Source organism: Enhydra lutris, unplaced genomic scaffold (genome assembly GCF_002288905.1).
Source record: "Enhydra lutris kenyoni isolate GAN:26980312 unplaced genomic scaffold, ASM228890v2 scaffoldscaffold61, whole genome shotgun sequence".
Taxonomy (NCBI): Eukaryota; Metazoa; Chordata; class Mammalia; order Carnivora; family Mustelidae; genus Enhydra; species Enhydra lutris.
Window position 1 is genome coordinate 6,630,612 of NW_019154145.1, and position 27,948 is coordinate 6,658,559.

At 42.3% G+C, this 27,948-nt stretch overlaps 1 protein-coding gene across 3 annotated transcripts; it reads left to right on the forward strand.

The window, feature by feature from the left end:
* The first annotated feature begins 31 nt into the window (after nucleotides 1–31).
* Nucleotides 32–20,111, forward strand: LOC111158608 (ATP synthase, H+ transporting, mitochondrial F1 complex, gamma polypeptide 1). 3 transcript variants are annotated; one of them, XM_022520746.1, is made up of 10 exons: nucleotides 32–190; nucleotides 10,312–10,346; nucleotides 10,897–11,028; nucleotides 13,309–13,513; nucleotides 14,077–14,220; nucleotides 14,339–14,403; nucleotides 15,832–15,987; nucleotides 16,440–16,536; nucleotides 19,330–19,366; nucleotides 19,966–20,111. In XM_022520746.1, exons 1-9 carry the CDS (start codon nucleotides 135–137, stop codon nucleotides 19,334–19,336), a joined length of 897 nt encoding a protein of 298 aa, XP_022376454.1. In that variant the 5' UTR covers nucleotides 32–134; the 3' UTR covers nucleotides 19,337–19,366; nucleotides 19,966–20,111. The 3 variants fall into 3 exon arrangements, with proteins under 3 accessions (XP_022376454.1, XP_022376455.1, XP_022376456.1); XM_022520747.1 differs by lacking the exon at nucleotides 19,966–20,111 and having other exon boundaries at nucleotides 19,330–19,372; XM_022520748.1 differs by lacking the exons at nucleotides 19,330–19,366; nucleotides 19,966–20,111 and having other exon boundaries at nucleotides 16,440–16,540.
* The last annotated feature ends 7,837 nt before the right edge of the window (nucleotides 20,112–27,948 follow it).

The window sequence follows — 27,948 nt, forward strand, 5'->3', positions numbered from 1 at the left end:
TCGCGACGCTTTCCTCCTTCTGGCGGGAGGAAGCGAGACTGAAGGAGAAAGCCGGGTGGGAGGGCGCTTGGAGAAGGTCCCGCGCAGGCGCGGTGAGGCCTGTCTGACCGACCTTCAGCCGGGCCGGTACCACCATGTTCTCTCGGGCGGGCGTCGCTGTGCTCTCGGGCTGGGCAGTGCAGCCGCAATGGTATGGCCGCTTGCGAAGGGACGGGAGGGTTACGAGGAATGGAGGAGCTCGGTGAGGGGAAGGAGGAAGCGAGTGGAGGAGAGTAGGACGGGACAGGGGTCACAGGGCCTGCGAGGACCCCTGTCCCGAGGAGGCCCCGGGAAGCTGGGGCTGCCGGAAGTCCCTCCGATCTGGGAAGGGTGCACAAAGGGGCTGCGGTGACAGCAAGGGCTCGCCACGTCTCCTTAGGCGGGGTGGGGTGAGGGCCACGAGGAGCGGTCATCTGGGACCTCGGGGTTGAGACTTTAGTCCGAACTGATTTCAGGGCGGTCTTGGCTTCACTCAGCTAATGCATACTTATGGGGGCCCTGCTGCGTGCCGGGCACAGGCGAAGACCGAGGAGGCTGTCCCGGGCCCACAGAGGGGGAGGGGAAGGCCGAAGGCAAGGTCTAGGGGAAGGTTAAGCTGTGCTTTCTGCCCTTGACGCCTTTTGAAACCCTCTAGTGTTGGGCAGGGTTTGCATGGACCATTCAGAGCCGTTCGGTTCAGCCGGGACGTGTATTAAGCTCTTACCCCGCAGCGCGGGCTCATGGCTGGCCACTGCTGTATAAAATACGTGCCTTCGTGGGCTCGTGGTAGTTCGGGTGCGAGAGGGACCCCAAAAGTCCGTCCGATGGCGATCTGAAGGTAGAGACACCTAGCACTGTCTTGAAACCATTGTGTTGAAGCAGTAACCCTGCAAGGTCATGAAATGGTCCCAAGGTCCTGAGGAGATGAGATGGCTGTCAAACGCGGTCTGTGAACGGCCGTGCAAGTTTAAGGATTTTAAACATCGGTTTCCGGGGAAAAAAAAGCAAAACCCTGCGTATTAGAAGGCCAAGCAATGGGCAGATAAACGTTGGTTTGTGGGTGGTACCATACAATAGGATGAAATGTCTTGAAGCGAGACAGTCTGGAAGAATTTCAGACACGGTGCTAAGGGGATTATTGGCCAAAAGCTGAGTGTCGCAATGCTTCGGTTTCACAGTAAGGAAGAATTCCGACGAGCTGCAGCGCAAAAGTAGATTTTGTGTCCTAATTTTCTTGCGGAGGGAATGTATAGCCTTAATGGAAATAGGTTCGTTTTTCATTAAGCCAAGAATTCTTAACAATAGAGAAGAATTTTAGGGTAATGAGGTAATGAAATCGGATGTGAATACCTACAGAAAACTGTCGATGGATTTGCCTTCAAAGTCAGATTTTTTTTTTAATATTGAAGATGAGTATTCATGGCAATTAAATCACGTTAGTTGGATTCTCAGTCGTGTAGGTTGTCCCATTTGTTAATCACCCAGCACGCATTTGTTGGGTGCCTGTCCTGCCCCAAGTTGGTACTGTGGAAAGTACTAAAAAGTCGTGGTAAACAAATACATATGGTCTTAGCTTTATGGGACAGTTTCTGGCGTGCTCAGCAAACATCAGCTCTCCTTCCCCTGTTGCTGTGCAGAGATGTCACCTGTCAGTATTTTTACCTGAGGTAGTATCCAGTGGAAAGAGTTTCTGAAACTGGGACAAAATATTTTACATAAAATTGTAGCAGTTTAAAAAAAAAAAAAACAACCACCTTGTAAGGCAATTTTAAGATCTTAAAATAAAAGATAATTTTAAGTAAGAGTAGTCTGACATAACTGCTTGGCTCCTAAGTTAGAACCTACCTTGACAGATAGAGGTTGTAGTCCTGACCTTGACCTTAACCTTTAGAATGTTGGTTTAACCTGGTAGGTTATGAATATTCATCAAGCATTGAGGGAAAGCATTTTTGCGTTATTCTGTTATTCCAGGTCTCCTGTTGCTTCCCACTCATAATTGCCCTTAAAATTCAGAAATGAAACCCATCTTAATGTTTCACACTCCACAGAATTAATTTGGAAGGGGAGAAAAAATAGCTTTGCTTTTACAGAACCATAAAGGGGCACTTCCTCTGTTCTGTTTTGGTTATTGGAAGCTTTAAAAATGCAACTTTATATTTTTACAGGTTTTGTTTCAGGGAAGTTAGCTTACTGACATTAGCTAAATATTAGGCCCTATTAAAATCTTAGTGAAGTTATATTAATTGTTTAGGGTATCAGTAAAATACCCTAAATTTTGGGAACTTGTTTTTAAGTAGCATTTAAGAAAATGGAGATAAGGAAGACAAGTGTGATTTTTTTTCTGTCTTCAAATCAGGGGAATATACATTACTATTTCGTGTTCCCCATTCTCTAAAGTGGAAGTGTTTTATGGTAGCAAACCAATAGCCATAAACTATATACGCTGAAAAGGGAGGGAGATGGCACTTCAGGAGACAGAAGGCTGATTGCATCCCAAAATTGAGTTGGTAGATGTTTACTTGTAAAAGTAAAAAAAAAATGTGAGGCATCAGGGTGTGTAGTGTAGGAGATCCACCTACTTGGGAGCCAACTACCAGGATTTGGATCTCAACTGCCACTCACCTGGCTATGTGACCCTAGACAAGTTAGTGTCTCTGCCACCATTTCTTCATCTGTTAAATGGAGGTAATAATAGTGCACAGTTCATTGGGTTACACGAAAGTTAAGTGAGTCTGTGTTTGTACAGAACAGAGGTGGTAGGGTTGAAATGCTGGTGTGCATCCAGAGACAGGAACTGAAAACTGTAAACAACATTATGCAGTTCCTACATAAAATATAAGAAGGTTTATTGTTCTTGCCAAACAAGACTGGATCATGGGTGGTCGTGGGGGAAGAAGTGCCAGGGAGTTATTTTTTGGTGGACAGGCAGGTGATGGACTTTCATACAATCATTTATTATTGGAATTAGACCTACTTCATCATTTTCCCTAAGAATTAGCTGCTGCTTCCTTAATTTTTATATTTATAAAGCAGTATATACCTTAACAGTCTTGCAAACTCTGTACTTTCTTTGAGGAATCCTTCCCCCAGCAACCTTGCTGGCTCCCTTCTCTACTACTTCTCCTAGTTTTGCTAACACTGCTGTATGATCATAGTAAATAATGGTAATCCACAGGGGCGTCTGGGTGACTCAGCTGGTGAAGCATCTGCCCTCGGTCCAGGTCAGGATCCTAGGGTCCTGGGATCCAGCCCCACGTCTGCTCTCTGCTCAGTGGGGAGCCTGCTTCTCCCTCTGCACCCCCCCACCCTCGCTCATACTCTCTCGCTCTCTCTCTCTCTCTCACACACAAAAATAAATAAATAAAATCTTTAAAAAAAAAAAAGATAATCCACAACTCTGACTTTTCTGTCCACTGTGTCTGATATGTTTCAGGTTTCTCCAGTAACCTCCCAAGGATTTCTTAGGACTTGGTGCAGTTTTCCAGAACAAGTAGCTGATTCAAAACTTCGTGTTTTCTTTTGCAAAAATTACATATTCAGTAGGGCAAGCTGCCCCTAGAGAGAGTTGGGGTCAGCTTATGGTTATTCTGTTGTATGTACTCAAGTTGTACTTAAAAACAGAATAACATCGATGTCTTTAGAACTGAGTGAAAGCTAAACATGAGAGCACTTCAAAGTAGGAAATTAGGGCTTGTGCCAGCATAAAAAAATCACAGATCTACCTCTTCATGCCTCTCACTTGGGATATTTGTGGAAACCAGAACATTCTGTGTTCATCCAAATATGGCATGGTTAGATTTATTCCCTGATATTCTCTGACTAGAAACTTATGTCCGTTAAATTGGAGTATCCTAAATCCATAATGTCCAAATGTTGCTCCTCATGTTCTGTACATTTAGATTGGTCGGAGTGAAGAAGTTGATATGCCCCCCCCCCCCCAAAAATCAACAAATGATGTTATTTTCCATTATGAAAAGATGTTAATGGGATGGTTGGTATGTCAGGAAGTGTGCTCTGAAGTCCAGAGCTTGGAAGTATTTGACCGCTTTTATCTTTTCCGTTAGAGGATCCATTCTTATAGCTAAATCTAACATTTTTCTTGTAGTCTCTGTCCTCTTCTGTCTTTCTGTCTGTCGTCTGTCTCCTCTGTCCTTCTTTCTCTATGACTGCATAATACTAGTAGTAAGATATATAAGTCAAGAGATTATTGGGGCGCCTGGGTGGCTCGGTTGGTGAAGCATCTGCCTTTGGCTCAGGTCATGATCCCAGGGTCCTGGGATCAAGCCCCACGTTGGGCTTCCTGCTCATCTAGGGAGCGTGCTTCTCCTCTCTTGCCTGCCACTTGTGCTTGCTCTGTCTCAAATAAATGGATAAAAACTTTTTTAAAAAAAAGAGAGATTGTTAAAAATAATGTTTTATGATCTTTCAGACTTTTTATGCACATAAATACATACAATCACAAAAATGGGATCATAACCATAATTTTATAATATCCTTTTCTGAAGATATTGTAAAGAAGCTTTATTTTTTAGTACAGTTTCAGATTCCTAGAAAACTTGAGTACAGAGAGTTCTGTATACCCACATCCCACTCTGGACAGTTTCTCCACTTAAACCGTATTTTGCATTGGTGTGGTATATGTACCACGATTAATGAAACTGTACTGATACGTTATTAAGGTACGTGGTTTCATTAAGGTCATTTTTTTTTTTTTTTTTTAAAGATTTTATTTATTTATTTGACAGAGATCCACAAGTAGGCAGAGAGGCAGGCAGAGAGGGAGAGAGGAGGAAGCAGGCTCCCTGCGGAGCAGAGAGCCTGATGCGGGGCTCTATCCCAGGACCCTGGGATCATGACCTGAGCTGAAGGCAGAGGCTTTAACCCACTGAGCCACCCAGGCGCCCCAAGGTCATTCTTTTTATTGTATATTCTGTGGGTTTTGACAAATGCATGATGACATGTATCTAGTTTCACTGTGCTGAAACTCTCTCCCCAGAATCCAAGTAACCACTGATCTTACTCTTGTCATAGTTTTGTCTTTTCTGGAATGTCAGATAGTTGGACTCAGACAGAATATAATCATTTCAGATTGGCTTCATTGCTTAGGAATATGCAGTTAAGATTGCTCCATATCTTCCATGGCTTGATAGCTCATTTATTTTTACTGCTGAATAACTCCATTGTATGGATGTACACGTTTGTTTTTCCATTCATTCACATATTGAAAGACATATTGGTTGCTTCCAGTTTTTGGTGATTGTGAATAAAACTGCTATAAACATTCTTGTGCAGGTTTTTGTATAGACATAAGTTTTCGGCTCAATTGGGTAAATACCTAGGAGCGAGATGGTGTATCATATGTTAAGACTGTTGAGATTTTTAAGAAACTGTCAAACCATCTTCCAAAGTAACCAACCATTGTGTATTCCCACCAGCAATTAGTGAGAGTTTCTGTTGCTCCACATCTTTGCCATCATTTAGAATTGTCATTTTTTTAAAAATTTAGTCATTCTTGGGGCACCTGGATGGCTCAGTCGGTTAAGCATCTGATTGTTGGTTTCAGCTCAGGTCGTGATCTCAGGGTAGTGGGATCAAGTTCTGTGCCTGGATCCATGCTGGGCCTATGGCCTGCTTAAGATTCTCTTTTTGCCCACCTCTCTCCAAAAAAAAATAATAATAACAATAATAATTAGCCATTCTTACAGGTGTGAAGTGATATTTCATTGTTTTAATTTGGAATTCCCTAATGACATGATACTAAGCACCTTCTTTTAAATGCTTATTTGCCATATGTTTCTCTTAGTGAGACTTGTGTTTAGATGTTTTCATTTTTTTTTTCTGATTAATCTAATTCAGATTTTTTAAAATCTTTTTTTTTAATTTATTTTCAGCATAACAGTATTCATTGTTTTTTGTACCACACCCAGTGCTCCATGCAATCCGTGCCCTCTCTAATACCCACCACTTGGTTCCCCCAACCTCCCACCCCCCCACCTCTTCAAACCCTTCAGATTGTTTTTCAGAGTCCATAGTCTCTCATTGTTCACCTCCCCTTCCAATTTCCCCCAACTCCCTTCTCCTAACTCCCCATGTCCTCCATGCTATTTGTTATGCTCCACAAATAAGTGAAACCATATGATAATTGACTCTCTGCTTGACTTATTTCACTCAGCATAATCTCTTCCAGTCCCGTCCATGTTGATACAAAAGTTGGGTATTCATCCTTTCTGATGGAGGCATCATACTCCATAGTGTATATGCACCACATCTTCCTTATCCATTCATCCGTTGAAGGGCATCTTGGTTCTTTACACAGTTTGGCAACTGTGGCCATTGCTGCTATAAACATTGGGGTACAGATGGCCCTTCTTTTCACTACATCTGTATCTTTGGGGTAAATACCCAGTAGTGCAATTGCAGGGTCATAGGGAAGTTCTATTTTTAATTTCTTGAGGAATCTCCACACTGTTCTCCAAAGAGGCTGGAGATCTTTTCATTTTTTATTTAGGTTTGTTTTCTTATTGTTGAGTTTTAAGAGTTCTTTGTATGTTTTAGATAACGGTCCTTTATCAGATACGTGTTTTGTAAACATTTTCTCCTGGTGTGTGGCTTGGTTTTTCCTTCTCTTAATGTCTTAACAGAGCATAAGTTTTTGAAATTAATAAAATCCAGCTTCATCATTTTTCTCTCATGGATCATGGTTTTCATGTTTTATCTAAAAACTTAGACCCAGACCCAAGGCACCTAGATTTTCTCCTGTCACATCTTACAGAAGTATTATAGTTTTGTGTCCTACACTTAAGATTTATGATTCAAGTTAATTTTTGTGAAAGGTATAGAATTTTTTTAAAGCTTTTTTTTTTTTTAAGATTTTTATTTATTTGACAGAGATCACAAGTAGGCAGAGAGGCAGACAGAGAGGAGGAAGCAGGCTTCCTGCTGAGCAGAGAGGGCTCCATCCCAGGACCCTGGGATCGTGACCTGAGCCGAAGGCAGAGGCTTTAACCCACTGAGCCACCCAGGCGCCCCGTATAGAATTATTATGTAGGTTAATATTTTTCCGTATGGATGTCCTGTGTTCAGCACCACTTGTAGAAGAGTATCCTTTCTCCACTTAACTATCTTTGCTCCTGTGTCAGCCATGAGTCAGTTGACTGTATTCGTGTGGGTCTCTTTCTGGATTCTCCCTTACTTACGCTGTGTCTTTTATTCCCCTCACTTACTCATTCTGTAACTGGAAGCCTGTATCTTCCCTTCACCCATTTTGCCCATCCACCACCGCCGCTCTCACCTTAGCAATGGCCAGTTTGTTTGTAGGTCTCATTCTACTTTTTGTTTGTATTTTCATTTATTTTGTTGTTGTTATTGATCTCACTTATGAGTGAAATTCTGGGCTCTGTCTTCTCTTCTCATGATCTGCTTGCCCATTCTTTCACCAATACAATGTCTGGATTACCGGACTTATACTAAGTCTTTAAATCAGGCGCTGTCAGTTCTCTGGCTTTGTTCTTCAATATTGTGTTGGCTATTTTGGGTGTTTTGCTTTCCCATATAAATGTTAAAATCGGTTTATTGATATATACAAACTAACTTGCTGAGGTTTTGTCTAAAATTGTATTGAACAAGTTGGGAAGAGTGGACATTTTACTAACATTGAATCTTCCTATTCATGAATATGGAATCTCTCTCCATTTATTTAGATCTTTCTTTTATCAGTTTTGTGGTTTTCTTATAGCATATTTTGTTAGATTTATATGTCGTCTTTTTCTGTGTGTTATTTTTATTGTGGTAAAGTAACACATAAATTTATCGTCAACCATTTATTAAAGAATTATTTATATTTCTATAATATGTATTTTATATATTTATAGATTTATTTATTTAAAAGATTTTATTTATTTGAGAGAGAAAGAAAGAGAGAGCACCAGCTGGGGAGAGGGGCAGAGGGAGAGGGAGAAGCAGAGTCCTTGGCGAGCAGGCACCACCCCCACCCCCCCAACCCCAACCCTAGAGCTCTATCCTGGGATCATGACCTGAGCCCTGGGATCATGACCTGAGCCAAAGGCAGACGCTTAACCCACTGAGCCACCCAGGCGCTCCTCATACCACCATTTTTAAGTCTACAATTCTATGCTAATTGTTTTTATTTTTCTTTTTTTTTTTTAATGCTATTATTTTTCTAACTTGAAATTCCCAGTTGTTCATACCTTGCGAAAAGAAAGCAATTGGCCATACAATTGTTCTTCTTTAACCTGTTGGTGTGATGCATTATATTATTTGATTTTTAAATGATGAACCAGTCTCGTATACCTAGAGTAAATCCCACTTGGCTGTGGTGTATAATTCATTTTAATACATGTTGGATTCAATTTGCTAATCTTCTGTTGAGGAGTTCTGCATCTATGTTCATGAGAGATAATGTCCTCTAACTTTCATTTCTTAAAATGATTTTATCTGGTTTTGATATTCGGGTAATGCTGGCCTCATAAAATTAGGAAGTACTCCCTCTGCTTCTAATTCTACTTTGCCTATTTTGGCACCAGCTTCCATCTTCCATGCGTTACAGATCTCTTTCTCAAGTCTCAAAAATCTCACATGTTTCCCAAACCCATTGCACATTTCCACCTCATCCCATGGTCTTTGTGTCATATTCATTAAAATTCATTATCTCGACTCTTAATCTCCTGAAACAAACAGGGTTGCTGGAGGGGAGAGGAGTGGGAGGGATAGGGTGCCTGGGTGATGGACAGTGGGGAGAGTATGTGCTCTGGTGAGAAGAAATTTTTAAAAAATTTAAAAATAAAATTCATTGTCTCTTGAGAGATCATCCCCACTCAGTTTTTCTACCTTGCTTAACGACAATACTATCTACTCAGGTCATTAAAGTGGAAATCATTCTTACTGGTTTCCTTTCCACTCTTGAGAACTTGCTCATACATCTCGTCTTCCTGTTGCTTTTCCAGCACAGTAGCTGAGGTTCTTGCCTTCTCAGTCCGGAGGCTGCAGCAGCCCCATGTGGTCATCAGTGTCCCCCCCTATGTCATCAGTGTCCCAGCATCAGCTTGTGGTTTTCGCTGCTGTCCGTGGTACTTCACTGAAAAACTAAACTGGTTGTGGCTTATAAATATTCATTGTTCCCTGCTACCTATAAAATAAAATTTAAACTTAACCCACCTGTGTCTCCAGGTTCAAGAGTACGTCCTATTTGAGAATGTCCTCCTTAGGCCTTCTTTATTTATGCACAAATCTACAGATTCTTCCGTTCTCCCATGGAGCTTTCTGAGCCAACACAGACACTTTGTAGAGATTTAAGGGCTAACAGATAATTTCTGTTGGATAGCATGTTGTCTTCCTTAGTAGGATGGCAGTCCTCTGGTATTGATCTCTTATAAATGTGGCTTTCATTAATATACACATGTGTGTGTTTAACATGTATTTAAGTCAAATCATTTTTACTTCTGTGCATTAGCACTTTAGTCATAAAGACTAGAAAAATATTTAGTGTACATTTTATGTAAATCTTAAGTTTTTATGAATCTTGTTTATGAGATAATAGTGAGCTTCTTATGGTCACAGACCATGTCCAGGAGCATAGTAGCTGCTTAGTACATTTTTTAAAAGATTTTGTTTATTTATTTGAGAGAAAGAGAGAGCATGAGTGGGGAGGAGAGGGAGAAGCAGGCTCCCCCCTGAGCAGGGAGCTGGACTATGGGCTGGATCCCATGACCTGAGTGAAGGCCGACCCTTAACCAACTGAGCCACCCAGGTGTCTTGCTTAGCATGAGTTGGAGAGTTAAAAATTGGTTTAAATAAACTACTTTCACACGTGTGGTCATATTAGAATGTATACTTGATCCTAAGTGTTCCTTGAAGAAGTTTCAGCGAACTAAGGAATTCAAGGTAGCTTTTTAGAGGGGGCTGACCTTGGTTTTCAGTATACTTGAATAGCCTAACAAGGGGAAGGACTTTTCTGTCGTGGAAGCAGTACAGGCAAAGGCATGAAGGTGGGGCAAGAGCATGTGTGAACTTCATCATGACTGCAGTGGAAGGTCTGTGCTGGGGAAGACAAAATGAGGCCTTTGGCAATAGGGTTTGGTATCTTTAAGGGATTAAATGTGTGTGTGTGTGTGTGTGTGTGTGTGTGTGTGTGTAAATATGTGTATATCGGAGTCCTGTATTTAATAGATTGTTTCCTTATGGGACATTCTTTAAATTTATTAATTTTGATGGTTTTTCTTATATTATGGGGCTGTTTTCAGAAAACTGAAATATTTTTAAAACCTTTATTTTCAGGATCCAAGTTCGAAATATGGCAACTTTAAAAGATAGTAAGTACTTTATCTCAATATGTGAATGAAGAAAAGCTAAATTTTGACAAATAACAATATGCTGCTTTAGCCCATTGTATATTTGATCAAAACTGACAGAATGATTCTAGGTCATATGTGTGTGACATTGAACTTGTTTTGGAAAAGAACAGTGTGAGGCAACAGACAGTTGTTCTGATTCTGTTGTCTGTACCATGACAATGGTATTTAATGTTTTAATACATAAATGTTTTTTAACTAAATACATGACAGTGTAATTAAATGTTTTAAATGTATAATGTGCTGCCCTCTTCTGTGGCCATCCTGTCCTGTCTAAGAGGCAGCTGGGTTTGACCTTCTGTTAGCACTCACATGGCCACTTTGCCGTCTGAGCAGCAGCTGACTTTTAACCTTTGCTCAGTACTCTTTCCGACTTCAAGCCTCAGCATTGTGCTGTTAGTTGATGGTCTAAGTGCTGATTTTTCTGCCTTACAGTTTAGAAAGCTATTGCCATAAATTCACAAGTGAAATGAGACCCCTTTTATCATAACACAGTACTTCTGTTTTTCAGTTACCAGACGACTAAAGTCAATCAAAAACATCCAGAAAATCACCAAGTCTATGAAAATGGTAGCAGCAGCAAAATATGCCCGAGCTGAGAGGGAGCTGAAACCAGCTCGAGTGTACGGGATAGGATCTTTGGGTAAGTGAAGGGTGTAATTCACAAATTACAAAGAACCATTTAACAGAGATCACCACTAATGACTTATCTGGTGCTTGGTGACAACAGGTCCAGTCTCTGTGTTTGACGTTACTCGTTTTTCACAGCCACCCTATGAGGGTCGGAACATCTAGAGTCCCTTCTTTATAGTTGAGAAACACTAAAATCAATTAACTTGCTCAAGGTCACATGCCTAGGTGATTTGGCATCAAAGCCTGCCTGTTAACCGCTGTATGTGACTCTGTGCATGTTGAAAATACTCTGAAAATCTTCCCAGACTATTAACTATATATTCAAAAGAACTTAGAAATATAGTGCATTCAACTCAGGTGCTTGACTTCGTCCTATGATGTTGTGATGTGCTGGTTGAAGACTGCGGGGTGTGAATGTGACACCCTGCAGCGGAGATGACTGGGCAGGCATGGATGGGACGCAGGAATACGTGAGTGGAATGTTTAAACATCATCCGTAAAGAATGCAAATTTTGCTTATTTCCAAAGTGAAGAAAATTTATGTATTATCTCTGTATTAATACATCTACATATTAGAATTTAATTGCTCATGTAAAAGTTTCTTGTGCTCTTTCGTTTTTATTTTATTTTATTTTTTTTTTTTTTAGATTATTTATTTATTTATTTGACAGACAGAAATCACAAGTAGGCAGAGAGGCAGGTAGAGAGAGAGGAGGAAGCAGTCTCCCCACTGAGCAGAGAGTCTGATGCAGGGCTCGATCCCAGGACCCTGAGATCATGACCTGAGCCAAAGGCAGAGGCTTTAACCCACTGAGCCACCCAGGTGCCCCTCTTTCGTATTTTTTAAACATCCATTTACACTGGTTTAAAAAAAACAACAAACTTCGCGTGAGAAGATGATAGAGCAGTAGGCCGTGGTGGAAATGAGTCCTCGCTCTAAAAATGCCACATTTAGTTTCACATGACAGGTCAGAGGACAGTTGGTAGGTAGGCGAGGTTCCAGCCGTCCTTATCACCTCCCGCCCTTTGTTCTCAGTGTCCCATTCGCTGCACAGTAAATCCTAAGCACCTTGGTGGCTCAGTAAAGTTTGGTTGATAAATTACTCTAGCCTATTTATATGGAAAGGGAAAGTTACTTCACTATTCACCTTTCTTGCTGATATGAGAAAATATAATAAATTTGTTTCCCTCCAGAGTCCAGAATCACAAAATTATCTCACAAAGAAGCAGCTGGCTTAGAGGTCTGATTAGAGTATTTGTGGTAACATCAAAAATTCGGGCCATGGCTGCCGATGAGTTCTGAAGTCCTTCAAACCCAGTACTAACTGTTACCTATTAAGTGGCTGATCATTTTAAATACTGGAATTAGAAAATCCCTGCTCTGTAATGACAGAGGTGATAGCAGGAATTTTGTTGAGATGGGTGAATGTGGTGGCCGTGAAGATACGCCTTGTACCTGCGGGGGGCCCAGCTGCTGAATTCACCCTGCGTCTGCACCCAGGCCATGCTTCCCACAGGTCGTGCCTAGCCGGCCCCTGAGCAGGCACGTCCTTGGGAGACGTGCAGCCCCCCAGCAGTGTTGCTGAACTTCCCCTAAACTGCACAGTGGTCCAGGAAGCTGCCACCCAAGCCTTCTTCCCTCCTTCCTGCAGGTCAGACCTGCGTCAGGATGTGACGGCCTTTCTGACTCCTTCCTGCCTTCTCCCATAGCCGTTTCCTCTGTTTCCCCAGTAAAATCTGTGCATATTTCATCCTATTTAATCCCCTCTTGGCCCCTGCTGCTTACAAGACTGGACCAGCCAAGTGAGGTGGTCAGAGCAACGCCCAAAATCAGAGTGGCATCTGCTGTTTTAATGCCAGCAGCTTTTGTAAGAGTTAATATGCAGGTTATATGAGCAGGTCAGTAAGTACCTGCTTCTTACTTTTTTGCTTGTATCCTGAAGATCTGCATCCTTCACAAGGCTGATATAGATAAGCTGGTACTCTGATTCAGGCCTCCTTATAAATTCTTCAGTGGTACTAGAGATTTCTTTAAGTCAACATTTGAGGTAAATTGGCCATTGGGGGCCTTTATCATATAGAGATTGAACCCTTCACGGTTTCAGCCTGATGGTAGATGGATCAAGTATGCAGACAGCTTTGATTGTATTGTTTGATGCCACCTGAACTGAAATGCATCGTTTCGAAAACAGCCAACTCCTTCAAGTCTTTGGTAAATTAGGGATTTGGGGTGTATTTCGTATATGTTACATAGTTTTAAATTCTTGCCGTTTGTTTGTTTGTGTTCAAGCTCTGTATGAAAAAGCTGATATTAAGGTGCCTGAAGACAAGAAGAAGCATCTGCTTATCGGTGTGTCCTCAGATCGAGGGCTCTGTGGTGCTATTCATTCCTCGGTTGCTAAACAGATGAAAAATGAGGTGGCCACGCTCACAGCAGCCGGGAAGGAAGTCATGCTTGTTGGAATTGGTGATAAAATCAGGGGTATACTTCATAGGTAATTGAAATAGATCCTGTTGGTGTGGCAGCGGGTGTAAGCATGAGTACGTGGGAGCGTCTCCGATCGTTTCTCAGCACAATGTCCTTTTTTGGTTACCTGTTTTTATACCCCCAGAGAGGGTTTTGTTTTCATTTTTTCAGGACTATCAGAATACATAGATTTCTTCTGTTTTTTACTTGTCTCATGTTTCTCTTTCATCCAACCCATGAGTGGAGCGCGACAGGAATATCAAAAGCCAGTTGGCATTTTAAACGAACGAGGACTCTCAAGCCAGCACAGCCTGGAAATGTCAGAAGTCAGCAGCATTTAATTGAAATGGGAAGGAGAGAAATACAGCACAAGAGAGGCCTGATGATTAGTCCTTAGTTCTTGCAGCCACTAAATAATCATGACAGTGGATGGAACAACTCCATTCAGTGACCACATCTCTGTTATCCCCCGAACCCCGGCCCCGCCAGAACACTTGATTCACAGTGATAATATTTTTCCTCGTTCCCTGTGTTATTTAGGCAGAAGTATTCCTTTAAACTACTCTGTGTAATCTCCTGATTCTCTTATAGGACTCACTCGGACCAGTTTCTGGTGTCCTTCAAAGAAGTGGGAAGGAAACCTCCTACTTTTGGAGATGCATCCGTCATTGCCCTTGAACTGCTAAATTCCGGATATGAATTTGATGAAGGGTCTATCATCTTTAATCGGTTCAGGCAAGAAAAGCTTAGAAATCAAAGCTTTTTCATGTTTGTGTTCATACTCTAAAATAAGTAAATACTTAACCATTTAAAATATTATTTTGAGATTGATATTTGCTTGTATAATTTCTAGGTCTGTCATCTCCTACAAGACAGAAGAAAAGCCCATCTTTTCCCTTGAAACCGTTGCAAGTGCTGGTAAGTAGTTTTTGCAGGAAAGGTGTTTCTCTGTATAGAAAGCAGAGATGTAGACGTTTGGGAAAATAGTGTTTGTCAGGATGGCCTTTTCAGCAGCAGCAGAATAGTTGGGCTCTATCACCATCTGTCAGTGGTGTCCGTGATCTCTTAATCCATTCATTAATGACTCCTACTGCATTCCTTCATTAATAGAATATAAATAAATACAGGATTCCACATGCTTTCTGTTCTCAAAGATTGAAGAGCCTGGCCAGAATTGGCTTTGCTGTCTCTGGGAACTCTGCCGAAGCACACATGACTAGCAGCTCCAGAGTCGTGACCTGAGCTGACTTATGTTGACCCACTCAGTTCTCTTGTCATACTGTGGAGTAATGTCATCATTGCTCAGTGAAGCATCCTAGAGATAATATTCTGGAACCGATTTTATTTTCCTGAGGCATTTCCCCCTTCTATACATAGTATTTCATGTACTAAGATGTATACTTTTTTAACATTTTCATGTCTCAGGTTGGGATGTTCCTACCAGTCAGTGGCATGCCATTTTTATTATTTTTTATTTATTTATTTATTTACTTTTTAAAGATTTTATTTATTTGACAGACAGAGATCACAAGTAGGCAGAGAGGCAGGCAGAGAGAGAGGGAAGCAGGCTCCCTGCCGAGCAGAGAGCCCGATGCGGGGCTCGATCCCAGGACCCCGGGACCATGACCCGAGCCAAAAGCAGAGGCTTTAACCCACTTAGCCGCCTAGGCACCCCGTGGCATGCCATTTTTAATGGACTCTTGTTACTTTCTTTATTAATGGTTCCAAAATCAGGGTTATCATCGATAGCATTTTAAGTTTGATGAAATGCAGTACTTCCTCAGCACTTCACGCTAATGAATGAAGGTTGAGTTGCGCCACTGTATTTCTGCAGCATGATCAACAAGATGGATGTCGGCATCTGACTCCTGGCCCAACGCTTCCGTCTCCCACTTCCCTCTCATTTTCCTGATGGACACCTGCAGATTTCTCCAGTTATCAGAGGGCTGACTTGGGATTTTTGTATTCCACTAAACGAGTTTCCATTGTTTCACTAATTCTTTTATTTAAAAAAAAAAAATTACTGAGTATTTGCTTACATTGTGCCAGATGTATGCTATCCAGAGGACTTCATGACCATGAAATACAGAGAAGTTATTTTAATTGTTGGCTTTTTAGTTTTCATTAAGTTAAGCATTTGTAGTAGAATATCAGATGCTTTGCTTACACATTATATTCTGAAAATCTGCTATAATCTATAGTGTGGAAATAGATGAAACTTTGAGAACGGAGTATTTCGTTGACTTCTGCTCTGTAATTATTAAGGGTTTTTATAGTAGTAAGCTGTTTTGATTCAATCCCTCTTTACTGTATAACTTCAAAGAAATCTGTGCCTTGTTTGAACAGAGAGCATGAGCATCTATGATGATGTCGATGCCGACGTGCTGCAGAATTACCAAGAATACAATTTGGCCAACATCATCTACTATTCGCTAAAGGAGTCCACCACGAGTGAGCAAAGTGCCAGGATGACAGCTATGGACAACGCCAGCAAGAACGCTTGTAAGCAACAGCGGGTCTCCTCTGAGAGCACTCTCCTGCTGAGCGTAGCGTGAGGACCTTTGTAGCCAAACGTTACCGTCCCTAAGTACACCAGGAAGCAAGGGAACAAGGATCAGGTCCCAGGCTCTGCCACTGATTCTGTGACATCTTTGACCAATGACCATGTGCTTCCTTGAGTTTTTCATCTCAAAAGATAGAAAAATAATCATCTCAGCCTTAAAGGAAGTATATGTCACTTGGTAGCAGTGAAGTTGCAAGTTTTTTGAAGAGGTGTCTATGGAAGAGGTAGAAATACCTTTGTGAAATTTTTGAGAGGGCAGGTTTGGTACCCAAAGAGACATAAAAATTCTTATTTTTAAATTAAGCAGCATGTATCTGTGAATATGTTAAGGAACAAGTGATTCTTTCATAGTATTAGATTGCGTTGTCTAATCCCTCTTTTTTGTTTGTAGCCGAGATGATCGACAAACTGACTTTGACGTTCAATCGCACCCGCCAGGCTGTCATCACGAAGGAGCTGATTGAAATCATCTCTGGTGCAGCAGCTCTGTAAGTAGCAGCAGATTGATGGCCTTGACACTTCTCCTGTCTCCGTGTCTGCTGGCTGAACGTGAGCGTGTTTCGGTTTCAGTTTCGTTTTGCTCAAGGTGAAACCATCCATTGCCTAACCTTGTAATCTAATTAAGGATATAAAGGTTTGGTGAAAATGAGATCTCTGGTTTCTTTTGCTTGTTTCACATGGAAACTTTTGGGCTTAGTTTCTTCTTTTTAGAAATCAGCATATTGCTATTCTAGAGCATTAGGAAAGCTTTAGAGTAGCATTAGGAGTAAGGATGTAAATGATTAGGAACGAGGAATAAGGCATTAGGAATAAGAATGTAAATAATTCACTATCATTTATAAAATCTGTCTTTGGAACTTAAAACATTATAAAGCAAGCCTTCCCCCTGTAGGACTGGTTTTGGGTTTGGTTTCATGTAAATCTCGGGTTTTTTGGTAAATCTTGGTCAAAATTGGTTCTTTCCTTAACTAAATTTTCTATATTAGTACCATATAATAATGTACCATTTTCCTCAAGAAAATTTCTTGGTTGTCTAGGTATGTTAAGGTTTGTGAAGCCTGGGTTGAGAAAATGGGGATTCTGGTTTTAAAATGACTAAATTGAACCCCCACCATGTGCCAAGTCAGTGCTAGGAAGTGTCAAAGGATGGGACCAAGGCTTCGGTGTTATAACAGGGTCACAAAAACATATAGGTGATTTAGATGAGAGGTAAATATATAGTAAGTTATCTTTGTCTCTTTCTCACCTCCTCCTGATTGATCACTAAGTTTTGTAAATTTTACCTTCTAAATATCCCTTGATATTACGTGATGCCACGTAATGCAGATCCTTATCATTTCTCTCCTGAATTAACAAGGATATCAAGTGCGCCTAATATGTCAGACCCTGTGCTTGACGCTGAGGATGTAGTGGGGACAGTATTTGCCCTCAGAGAGCTCACAGCTCTCATAGGGAAAAGAGACACCTTGGAAATTGCAGGAGAAAGGGGGTCAGTGTACTGTGGCTCAGAGCCAAGAGCAGTTTTGACGTTTTGAAGGAGTTATTTTATTTAAAAGAAAGAGACTATGTGATTCACAAAGCCTACAGTATTTACCGACTGACCTTGCAACAGACTGTTAGGAAAAGAGTAGAATCCATTCTCTTACCTAATCAATTCTGCAAAACACCTTAGCTTGAGATACGGAATCCTGTGTTTTCTGGCCACGAGACACTCTAGTCTAGTCTTGCCACCGCCATTGAACTTCAGCCACATGGATGTACTTCTAGTTCTACAAACATGTTGTGCGCTTTTGCCTGAAATGCCCTTCTTTTCTTCCTTTCCACCCTGGATTCTTCCTCTGATAGACTCCCACTTCTCTTTGCTGAACTGAGAGAAGCCTTTCTTTCAGAAAGCCCTCCTTTACCATTCGGGTGGGGCATCGTTTACTGTCCTGTGCTTCCCCTTCTCAGCATTTACACTATTTCTTAGGAATTGCCTTTTTATTTGCCTATACTCCTGTGGCTTGGGAGTAATCGTGTCTTACTTTTGGAGCCCTACCACCTGGCACATACCTTCTCAGTAAATATTTGTTGAGCGAATGAGTGATGTGCCCTAAGGAATGGAAATTCAGAAGAGGGAGAAAAAACATTTCATTGGGTGTGTGAAATGTGGATCCATGTTTAAGAAGTAGGAATAGATAGGTTTGTCAGTAAGGTGAAATTTAAATTGGTCCTTAAGTATACTCTGTCCAGGATAGAAACTGGGCAGAATGCCAAAGAGACACATAAAACTGATGGAGACCATTGTATAAGTTGTCATTCAGATCCATCAGCTTTGCTAGCCAAGGCGTCCTTGTCTTATTTTGCTTTCCAAGCATGACTTTGTTAAGACTAACCCATCTCTCAGTCTAGTCACTAATGTTGTGTTAGCGTCAGAGAGTACAGCGCAATGATGAATGGCCCTGCCACTTACTAGCGTGATAAACTTGGCTGAGATACTCTCTCTGTGACTCAGTTTTGTCCTCTGTAACGTGGGGGCTCAGGCGAGGATTACATAAGCATATTATTCATTCTCTTCCTTGGTGTGTATCGTATTGCTAATGCCAAGCTGTTTTCCTGGTGGTAAGTGTGAGGAGGCCTGGGGGAGAGAGCTGCCTCCTGAAGGTTTCCAAAGAACCAAGGATCTGGTTTGGCTCTTGAAAAGGGGATGCTGGGAATAAAATGCGAGGATACAGCATCTGCAGTATTGAGGACTCTAGAAACTTGGGAAACCTGGCTAAAGAGTAGCAAAACCAAGGGAAATGAGAAGGAGATTGGGACATAAAAACTGAGAATCTGAAATTGACTATTAAATTTTGGCTTTCTAGAAAAGTAGACTAAATCCGTTCTTAAGGGTTGGCTGTGCGGTCCACGCTTGGCGTGTTTATATGAATGGATTGCATGCTCTGTAACCTATCAGTTATCCAGGTTAAAACTGTACTATTTAATACAAACACATTTGGCTCCTTGGTAATACACTGTGTGCTATTCATAGGAGAAGTAGTGGGTTCAATTATACTTGCGTAGTCTTGCCTTCTTGCATCAACATGGTTTTATTGTTCTAAACCAGACCAAAATTAGTAACTTTTTATAACAGTCATTGAATCTGTTTTAAAGGAATATTTTGGTAACGAATTTACATGGTATGTTCAAGATACCGAGTACGGAAGTGGATGTTTTTAGTTGGAAATGATGCCTGATTAACTAGCATGGAATGCTTCTTGACTGGCTTGTTTTGTCTTTTCTCCTAACATAATAACCAGGGATTAATGAAAACCAAGTTTCATCCTCAGACAAGAGGTAAAGTGGCAGTATTTCACACTCTCTCCCAAACCCCTCCAAAAAGAAATCCAGCTAGATATGATTGACGCTGATTAAGCAACCCTGAAACAGATTCTCTGAGATGTAGATTTTGGCCCATTTATAGTAGCTGCCAGCTTGTGGTAGCATATGGGTAATGCCAGGGGGCTTTTTTTTTTTTTTAATCAAATAAACGTTATGGATAGAGATTTAGCATTATTTTGAAATACTAAATACAGATCAGTGAAGAGTGGTGGTTCTCAGACTATCATGATGGTCTCAGGACCCCTTCGTGTCTGACAGAAAAGAGCTAGATTTTCCTGTTTCTGCATTCTGTCCTGATAGTACACGTCATGTAGCCTCTGGAAAATGCCATATACTCTTCAGAATGAGTAAAACAGGCATATAAGAAAAATAGTTTTGCCTTCAGGGACCCCATGGAAAGGTTCCTAGACCAAAATTTGAGAACAGCTAGTTTATAGTAACATTTTATTACGTAAAGTCAGTTCTTTAAACCCACTTAAATAGGTGTTATCTCTTGACATCGCTCTTTTTCCCTCCGAAACTGACTTTTATTTGTTCTGTACTTTGTTTTACAGGTAAAGAAGAAAAATTCAGCCAGCTGATTTTATTTTTAGCTTACTGCTGTCCTTGTCAGAAGAAATTGTTGGTCCATTGCTTAACCAATAAAGACAGCAAGATGTTTGTAAATTATCTTACAATAAACAACTTACCAAAAGAAAGTCACTGTCTTTTCTTGTTACATAGAAACAGTAACTAGTAGTTTTCACAATGAGATGTTAAAAGTATCAAAAAATACTGACATGCTACTGCTAAAATTTTTTGGTAAGAAGATAATTTAAGAGCCTCTGCTGATTTCACAGTTCCAGACTACCCTTCAAAAGTCCAGAGTATTTCGGGTAGGGAGGAAGGAAGAGGCAACAGGCCACAGGCTAACCCAGGCTTTCATTCTTAAAGATCTTTCAAAAAGAACATCCAACCAAATGAAGTAACAATGCTGTAGGAGTCATTTGCTCTTTCTCATCTATAAAGTTTAAACACCGGGGCACGTGGGTGGTTCAGTCCGCTAAGCATCTGCCTTTGGCTCAGGTCATGATCTCAGGGTCCTGGGACCTGGCTCCGAGTTGGACTTCCTGCTCAGTGGGAGTCTCCTCTCCCTCTCTGTGATCTCCCTCTCACTCACTTTCAAATAAATCTTCAATAAATAAATAAAATTTAAATATCTTTTCCAAGTTTTCCACTGAGAAACCTTTCAGTATAATTCGTTCTATATCACATTTAGATAACCATTAAGATTGGATGGCCTAGCCTGATTATGCACAAGTTAGCCATGCCAATATGTCAGAGTTTTCTGTTTGTTTAAAATAGGGAAATAAGTTTTGTTTGTTTGTTTAAAGGTTTTTATTTTATTTATTTATTTGACAGAGTGAGAGAGGGAACACAAGCAGGGGGAGTGGGAGACGGAGAAGCAGGCTTCCTGCTGAGCAGAGAGCCCAATGCAGGGCTTGATCCCAGGACCCTGAGATCATGACCTGAGCTGAAGGCAGATGCTTAATGACTGACCCACCCAGGATCCCCTAGTTTTTTTGCTTTTTTAAATTGCAAATGTAATATATAAATTATAAAAGTAATATATAAATTACAAAAAGGGGACGCCTGGGTGGCTCAGTTGGTTGGACGACTGCCTTCGGCTCAGGTCATGATCCCCGGGTCCCGGGATCGAGTCCCACATCAGGCTCCCAGCTCCATGGGGAGTCTGCTTCTCCCTCTGACCTTCTCCTCGCTCATGCTCTCTCTCACTGTCTCTCTCTCAAATATATAAATAAAATCTTTTAAAAAATTTAAAAAAATCAAGACAAAAACTAAAAGACTGTGGAACTATAAAAATTAATAAAAATATATACCCATTCTCAATTCGTATGCTGCTCTTGACTTCTAAAAACCATTAAATAAATTCATCTATTTAGAAAGATGTCTTCAAATGCTTTATTATTTTGCCAACTACTTGACAAAAATGAACAGTGAGTAATATGAAAATTGATGAGCAACCACAAGCCTGTAAGGAGCAGTACTGCCTTCCTGTAAGAGGGCTGCCAGGGGAGAAGCTGGACGGCCCCCAGGGTCCTTTTCTAGCTTCCCTGAGCCTTTGTAAGAGTCACTGGGTGGGTTGATGAATGAGGCTGAGGCATCAGGTGGACACGCACGTGTGTTCAAACTACCAGATCACCTTCAGGAATGTTAGCAAGGAATGGGGCTGGGGGCGTTTTTTTATCTTGCTTCTAAACACGCTGGTCCACCTCCAGTTTCAAGGACAGCAGAATGCTTCTCTGAGGGTGAACTGCATGTTCTAGACAACACAGCAGGGAGAAAAGCAGGAATGTCAGCACATTGCTGAGTAGAAATCCACAAGACTCAGCATAACAGACTCGCAGGTTCGGAACGGGGGACAACAGTTGGGCCTCATGGCGCCAGCCCTCCATTTGTCTCGAGTGTGACGTTCTGCTCCATCAGTGGTCTTACGTCAGGTGTGTCACTCTCCTGGGTTTGATCTCATTTCCTGTGTCACTTCCCTCGCTCATATTTTGGTGGAGAAAATCTTCCAGGTAAATAGGTAAACCTCTTAAGACCTTGCAGATCTTAAAATATCTATTCTATGACTTTGTGTGGCACCTCTGGGATGGAGACCCCGCTCAACCCTTCCAGGCGGCGGTGTGATCTGGAGCAAGTGACTGATTCCATCGTCTTAACATCCGTAAAGTGGAGATGAAGATAGTAGTTAGTGCATCGGGTTGTTAGGAAAATCAAATGAACTAATGCTTGCTCAATACTTAGAATCTGATACAGGGTGTACTGAATAGAAGGTGGTCCCCCAGTGCACCAGGGCCCCCTCCACCTGGGCTGTAACCTGCTGGGCACGGGTTCTTTAATCCCAGTCCCCAGCACTGCCATGTCCAGATAATAAGGACCAGGGCTCCTAGAGGGAGTCAGAGCTCTGCTTTCAAGATGATCAGTCCCCCGGTACTGGGTCCTCCTAGCGTGTCAGCAGATGGTGTGACACTCGGACAGCAGCTACCCCTTGTCCCCGCTGCTGCAGCTCTTGCAGGAGGCTCTTGTCTCCCTGCCACCACGAGCTCACCTCAAATCCATTCTCCCAAAACACCTTCATTGAGAGAAAACACATGCAGTAAAATTCACTGTTTCATTAAAGTGCATAATTCAGGATTAGTAGAGATATTGTGCTCTAAGCCTACAAGCGACTGCAAGACGAATTGTTGTAGAAGGTGTACGTTTATCGAGCACTGACTGCCTGCTAGATATGATGCTGTCTACTGGACATTGATCAATAATTGAGATGAACACTAGCTGCCTTCCTGAACTGTACGGCCAAGAACAGAATGATGAGTTTGTTTAGGGCACCCATCACACGCTAAATTTGAGTTGTAGAAGGGATATCCAGAAAGACATTCGTCATCAATAAGAGGCAGTTAGTTACACTAGTCTGAACTAGAAAAAATTTTAGGATAAATCTTTATATTAGGGAGTCATCTTTATATAACCATGAAAATGACCAGAGTGAAGCATATAAAAAGAGGACAAATGCTTAAAAATTAGGCAAAGGTATTAGAGGAGAAAGCAAATATTTGATATATTTGAAAACAGGGTTCTCACTTTGGGAGGAGGGAGGTATCATATGAAATGGGAGGAGGTAAGGAATATGGAATTAGGGGTTTGAATCAGGTTATCAGTGTATACTTAAGACATTTAGAATCTTCATTTTTCTAGCTTTCTCTACTAAAAGGCCCTGAAGCAATGACACCCCAGTAATAATGAAGGTCAGCTAGAGCTCGTATCTTGGTTTCTAAGTACTGCTCCTCACTGGGAAGAACCAGAGCCCCTTAGAGAGGCAGCTAATTCCTAGTCTAGGGCAGGAAAAAGCATAAGGTGAGCCTGGAAAAATCTGGCACCACCAAGTACGGAAACACCCAGTGAATGACCAACGTGCGTTAAAAGCATACAGCAACCGGCCTGAAAGGGCGTCTGCTGGCCAAACACGGGACAATTGAAGCAGCAAAAGAATAATAATGTGAAGAGATTCTAGCCCACTGAATAAAAAAGAATGTCTGACTTCATACTAATAGCATACTAGAAAAAAATGAGGCAAGTTTCTAGAACATCTGCTGAGAAAGGTAGAAAGAGATGCTGGGATGAGAAAAATCACCGTTTCTTAACCACCAGAGTAATGACTGACTGACTCAGAAACAGACCAGACATGGATGCTCATAGAACCAGAATGGTGAAAGGTTGGGGAGAAGCAGGTCATTCAAATCAACTCAAAGTATCACCTTGTAGATTACATATTAATCTCAAAGTTAAAAAAAAAAAAACAAAAAAAGATATTTCACAATGGAGAGACTGGTTGATACCTAACGTTTACAAATGACCAAACTTCGTCACTAGCAATGGCACAAAATGACTCTTGCTGTTAACCTGTGTAAGAATATTGTTGCCAAAAATGTTTAGCGTGAACCTAATCAGGTGAGAAATATTGCAAGACAGTCTATAAAATGACTGTCCTTTAAAAAAAAAAAGGAAAAAAAATAACAAAGCTCCTAGACTTTGCAAAAATATCATAAAAGACAAAAAAATAAATGAAAGCCCTAAAAAACAACTGGGGGGACTGATCTTATTTAAAAAAAAAACTCTAGGGGCGCCTGGGTGGCTCAGTGGGTTAAAGCCTCTGCCTTCGGCTCAGGTCACAATCCCAGGGTCCTGGGATCGAGCCCCACGTCGGGCTCTCTGCTCAGCGGGGAGCCTGCTTCCTCCTCTCTCTCTCTGCCTGCCTCTTTGCCTACTTGTGATCTCTGTCTGTCAAATAAATAAATAAAATCTTAAAAAAAAAAACAAAACTCTAGACGTGTCAACGAAATGCAGTGAGTGAATATTAATTAGATTCTGGATTGAAAAATTATAAAGCTATAAAAGGCATTTGGGGATCATGGGAAGATCTGAATACCCCCTGGATCCTGGGTAATGTACTGCTGTGTCACTCTTGAGTCTGTGTGTGCAACAATGGTATTATGGTGTAGTGGAAAGAGTGATGCTCCTTTTAAACCCCCCCAACCGGACTTAGGGGTGTGTCTCCCCCCGCCGCCCAGCTTCTAGAACTGTGTCAGGACACAGCCCTTAGCACTTAACCCTCTTTGGCATTGCCTCAGCTGGAAATTGCCCAGCCCCAGGTCCCAGCCCCCTCCCTCCTGGCAGCCCACACCCAAGGCCTGCTCAGTGTGGGAGTATAAAGCCAATCCACCTTGCCTGAACTCAGCAGAGGAGGTCTCCCTTCCACCACCTCTACCTTCTTTCCTTCCCCGGGTCCTGAGCCCAAGATCACTCCTATGGACTGATCTCCATCTCAGAGGCTGCTTCCCAGACAGTCTTGCTTGGGACAATTTGTATTGGAAGGGGTGGAGGCAGCAGATTTTAAGATCTGGGCCAGCCGTCTGGCTGGCCCCAAGGCCCTCAGCACGGGTGGTAGATGGAGCATGATAAGGTCCTGGCATAAAGTAGATAGTTCCAGAATGTGCAGGTTGTAACACTTTTTACCAGTGGCAAACTAGGGCGGTATAAAAGGGAAACAAGCTGGTATGAGGTGTCAGTGTTCAGATATTCAAGTAAAGTGGGGACAATAGGACTGTACAACAGTATAGGCAAAAGGGGCTGTGCTTCCCTGCGTATCAGTCAGAAGCCATGTGCATGAGCTCATGATAAGGGAAGTTAAGGCGTGGGGAGGAAGTCACCTGGTGAGTTTTAGAGATGGTTCCCAGGACAAGGGTGGGTGAGACAGACAGGCAGCCAATGAGTGGGCTCCTCAACCAAAATCAAACCATTCAAGGATAGACAACTAGGTGGCTGAGGACAGTTGCCCCAATGAGCAGCCATGACTCCTTGCCCAGCATCTGGATCTGAGCCAATTTTCAGACGGAAACTCTTAAGTCTTTAAGAGGAAGAAGTCAACACCAAATGGAGAGAGAATGATTTTTCTCCTCCTCCCACAAAGGAACCGACAGCCATTGACTCAAGTAACCACCCACTGGAGAAAGGAAATACTCAAAATGTACATTTTGAGAATTGCTGAACAAGGGGCAGAGTTGAGACTGAAACCAGAAGATGCAGAGTCATCATGGGCCTCTGTTAGAGTGAGGGCAGATGAGCCCAGTAATAAATGAAGTACTGGGTCCCTGGTTGATGGACCCAGTCAGTGGTTGATTCCCTGATTTCTTGATGTGTAGTTACATTAGATATTTAGGGAAGTTGGCACAACTTCCACACCGGTTCCTGAAACAAGTTTTTGAGATTGGTCCTGCGGCTCGGAGGAGGAAGGGGAAGGGAGAAATTAGTGGCATCCTTAAGGACCCAAAGAACGCAGGGCCAGTGGTCCTCATTGTATCTCCATGTATTATTGGATAATTGGGCCCCTACAAACATAATTCTCAGTGACCCGCCTGCGAAACTGTCCTTGTCCCCGCAACTCTGGTTCCTCCAGGTTGACAGTTCTAATTTGCAAGAGGGGGAATGCTTTTGGCACGGGACACACAGGAGTCCCACTGAAATATCAGCTACCGTTGCCAGCTGGGCACTTCAGCCAGGGGTCAGCACGCAGAAAGAGAAGTCATTGTGCAGGCAGGAGTGATTGACCATGATCATTAGGAACCCACACAGCAGTTACACAGTGGGCAGCAAGGAGACATGGTAGGCATCCAAGTGGTCTGGTTCAGTGTCTTTTGGTATTCTCTTGCCCCATGTTGATGGACCATGGGCAGGTTCAGCAGCCACTGGAGCACTCCTTGATCAACCTTCTGCAGGCTGATCTCCATCCCAGACATGACTTCCTGGGGAACTGAACCTGTGACATATGGTTATGTTGGGGAGGGGGGATGTTCTTGCTTTGAGGAGACTCATGCTGAAGTACTTTTTTGGTAAATACCAAATATTTTTTGGTAAATGTAACAAAGCTTTAACAATTGGTGAATCTAGGTGAAATATATGCCTGTGCTTACACTTTTCTATTTCAACTTTGCTGTAGGTTTGAAATTTTCTGAAGTAAAGGATTAAGGAGTTGAACACACACACACACACACAGGCAAACGAAGAAGGGTCTAATATAGAAATAGAAGGAGCCTCCAGAAATACTGAAGGTACGGCAAAAGAACAAGCTATTGTGAAATCCAAGATATAAGAGAATTTCAAAATTAAGATAGTGTTCAACACTATCAACTGGCTACAAAATGGTCAAGTAAGGCTAGGACTAAAAGTGTCCCGTGGAGTTTGCATCCCAAAGGTCCCTGATAATCTTAGGGATACAAGTGTCATTGAAGAAAATATTATAGGCATCCTGCCACCAAGCATCATCTCTGCAGAATTGTCATTTGGCTGAAGCACCACATTTGCAGTTGTACTGTGGTTTTAAGACTCCTAAAAATTGAGTATCTATTATGTTCACAGTTCTGGAATACTCCCTGCAGGGAGAAAGTAGATCCACTCAGAAACAAAATTTATTGAGAAAGGCACATAAACTCAGATACTAAATGCACTGTGCCAAGTAGAAGAATAGAGAAACTGACAGAAAAATCCAGAGGAGAGAGATGAGGGGAAGGAGGGAAGGAATAGTCCAGAAGCTTGGGGTGGGGTGGGGGGGGGAGCACAAAAGGGCATATTTAAGAGATCATTAGATCAGCCATTACAATTGCCTACCAGCAGGCTGGATAATATCTACAACTCGAGATATTTATCACAAAGTCCAGATTTTCGGCAATTTGGAGAGATCTGGCAACACTTGCCTGGGGCTGGGAGAAGAGCCTGGAGTAGACAACAGTTCCCTATTCTCCAGCCCGCTTCATCGATTTAAGGTACTTGTCTGCCCCCTCAGTAGGCAACTGAGTTTACTGAACCCAGGGCTGGGATTCAAATGAGGCGAGTGAGGCAGGAATTTGGGGGAAGTGGCTTGGATTCTTAAAAAATACTAAATTAAAATACGATGGATCTTCAGTTTTCTGGTGCTCCCATAAATTTTGCACCGAGGCTCGTGTCTCACTCGCCTGCTTCTAACCTCCGAGTAGCGTGGGCTTGATTTAACCTATACAACCGTAAGCAGCAGCATAGGCAAGATCAGATCCGATCAGATCCGCATTTGGGGGCACTGAAGTTCCCACGCTCCAATCCCGCCCCTGCGCTCACAGCCTCTCGGGTTCCCACTTTCCTCTAACACCCGCATTTCAATTTCATATCCTGACTCCCTCTTTGGCCCCTAAGCCACTGACGGTCCCCTCTCCCTTCCCCTCCAAGCGAGCCCACCCGGGAAGGCCCCAAGCACCTGCCTCCTCGGGCGCATCCTCCACCTGCGCTCAGCCCAGCCGTTTCCTGCATCCTTCCAGGCCCGAGAGTCGCTACCGACGCCATCGCTCTGCTCCAACAGGGCGGAGCTTCCTCATTGGCGCGCTCAGCATTCGGCTAGTGCTGCCTCGCCCCGGCGACCGTCCAGCGGGAGGCGGAGCGAGCCCAAAATG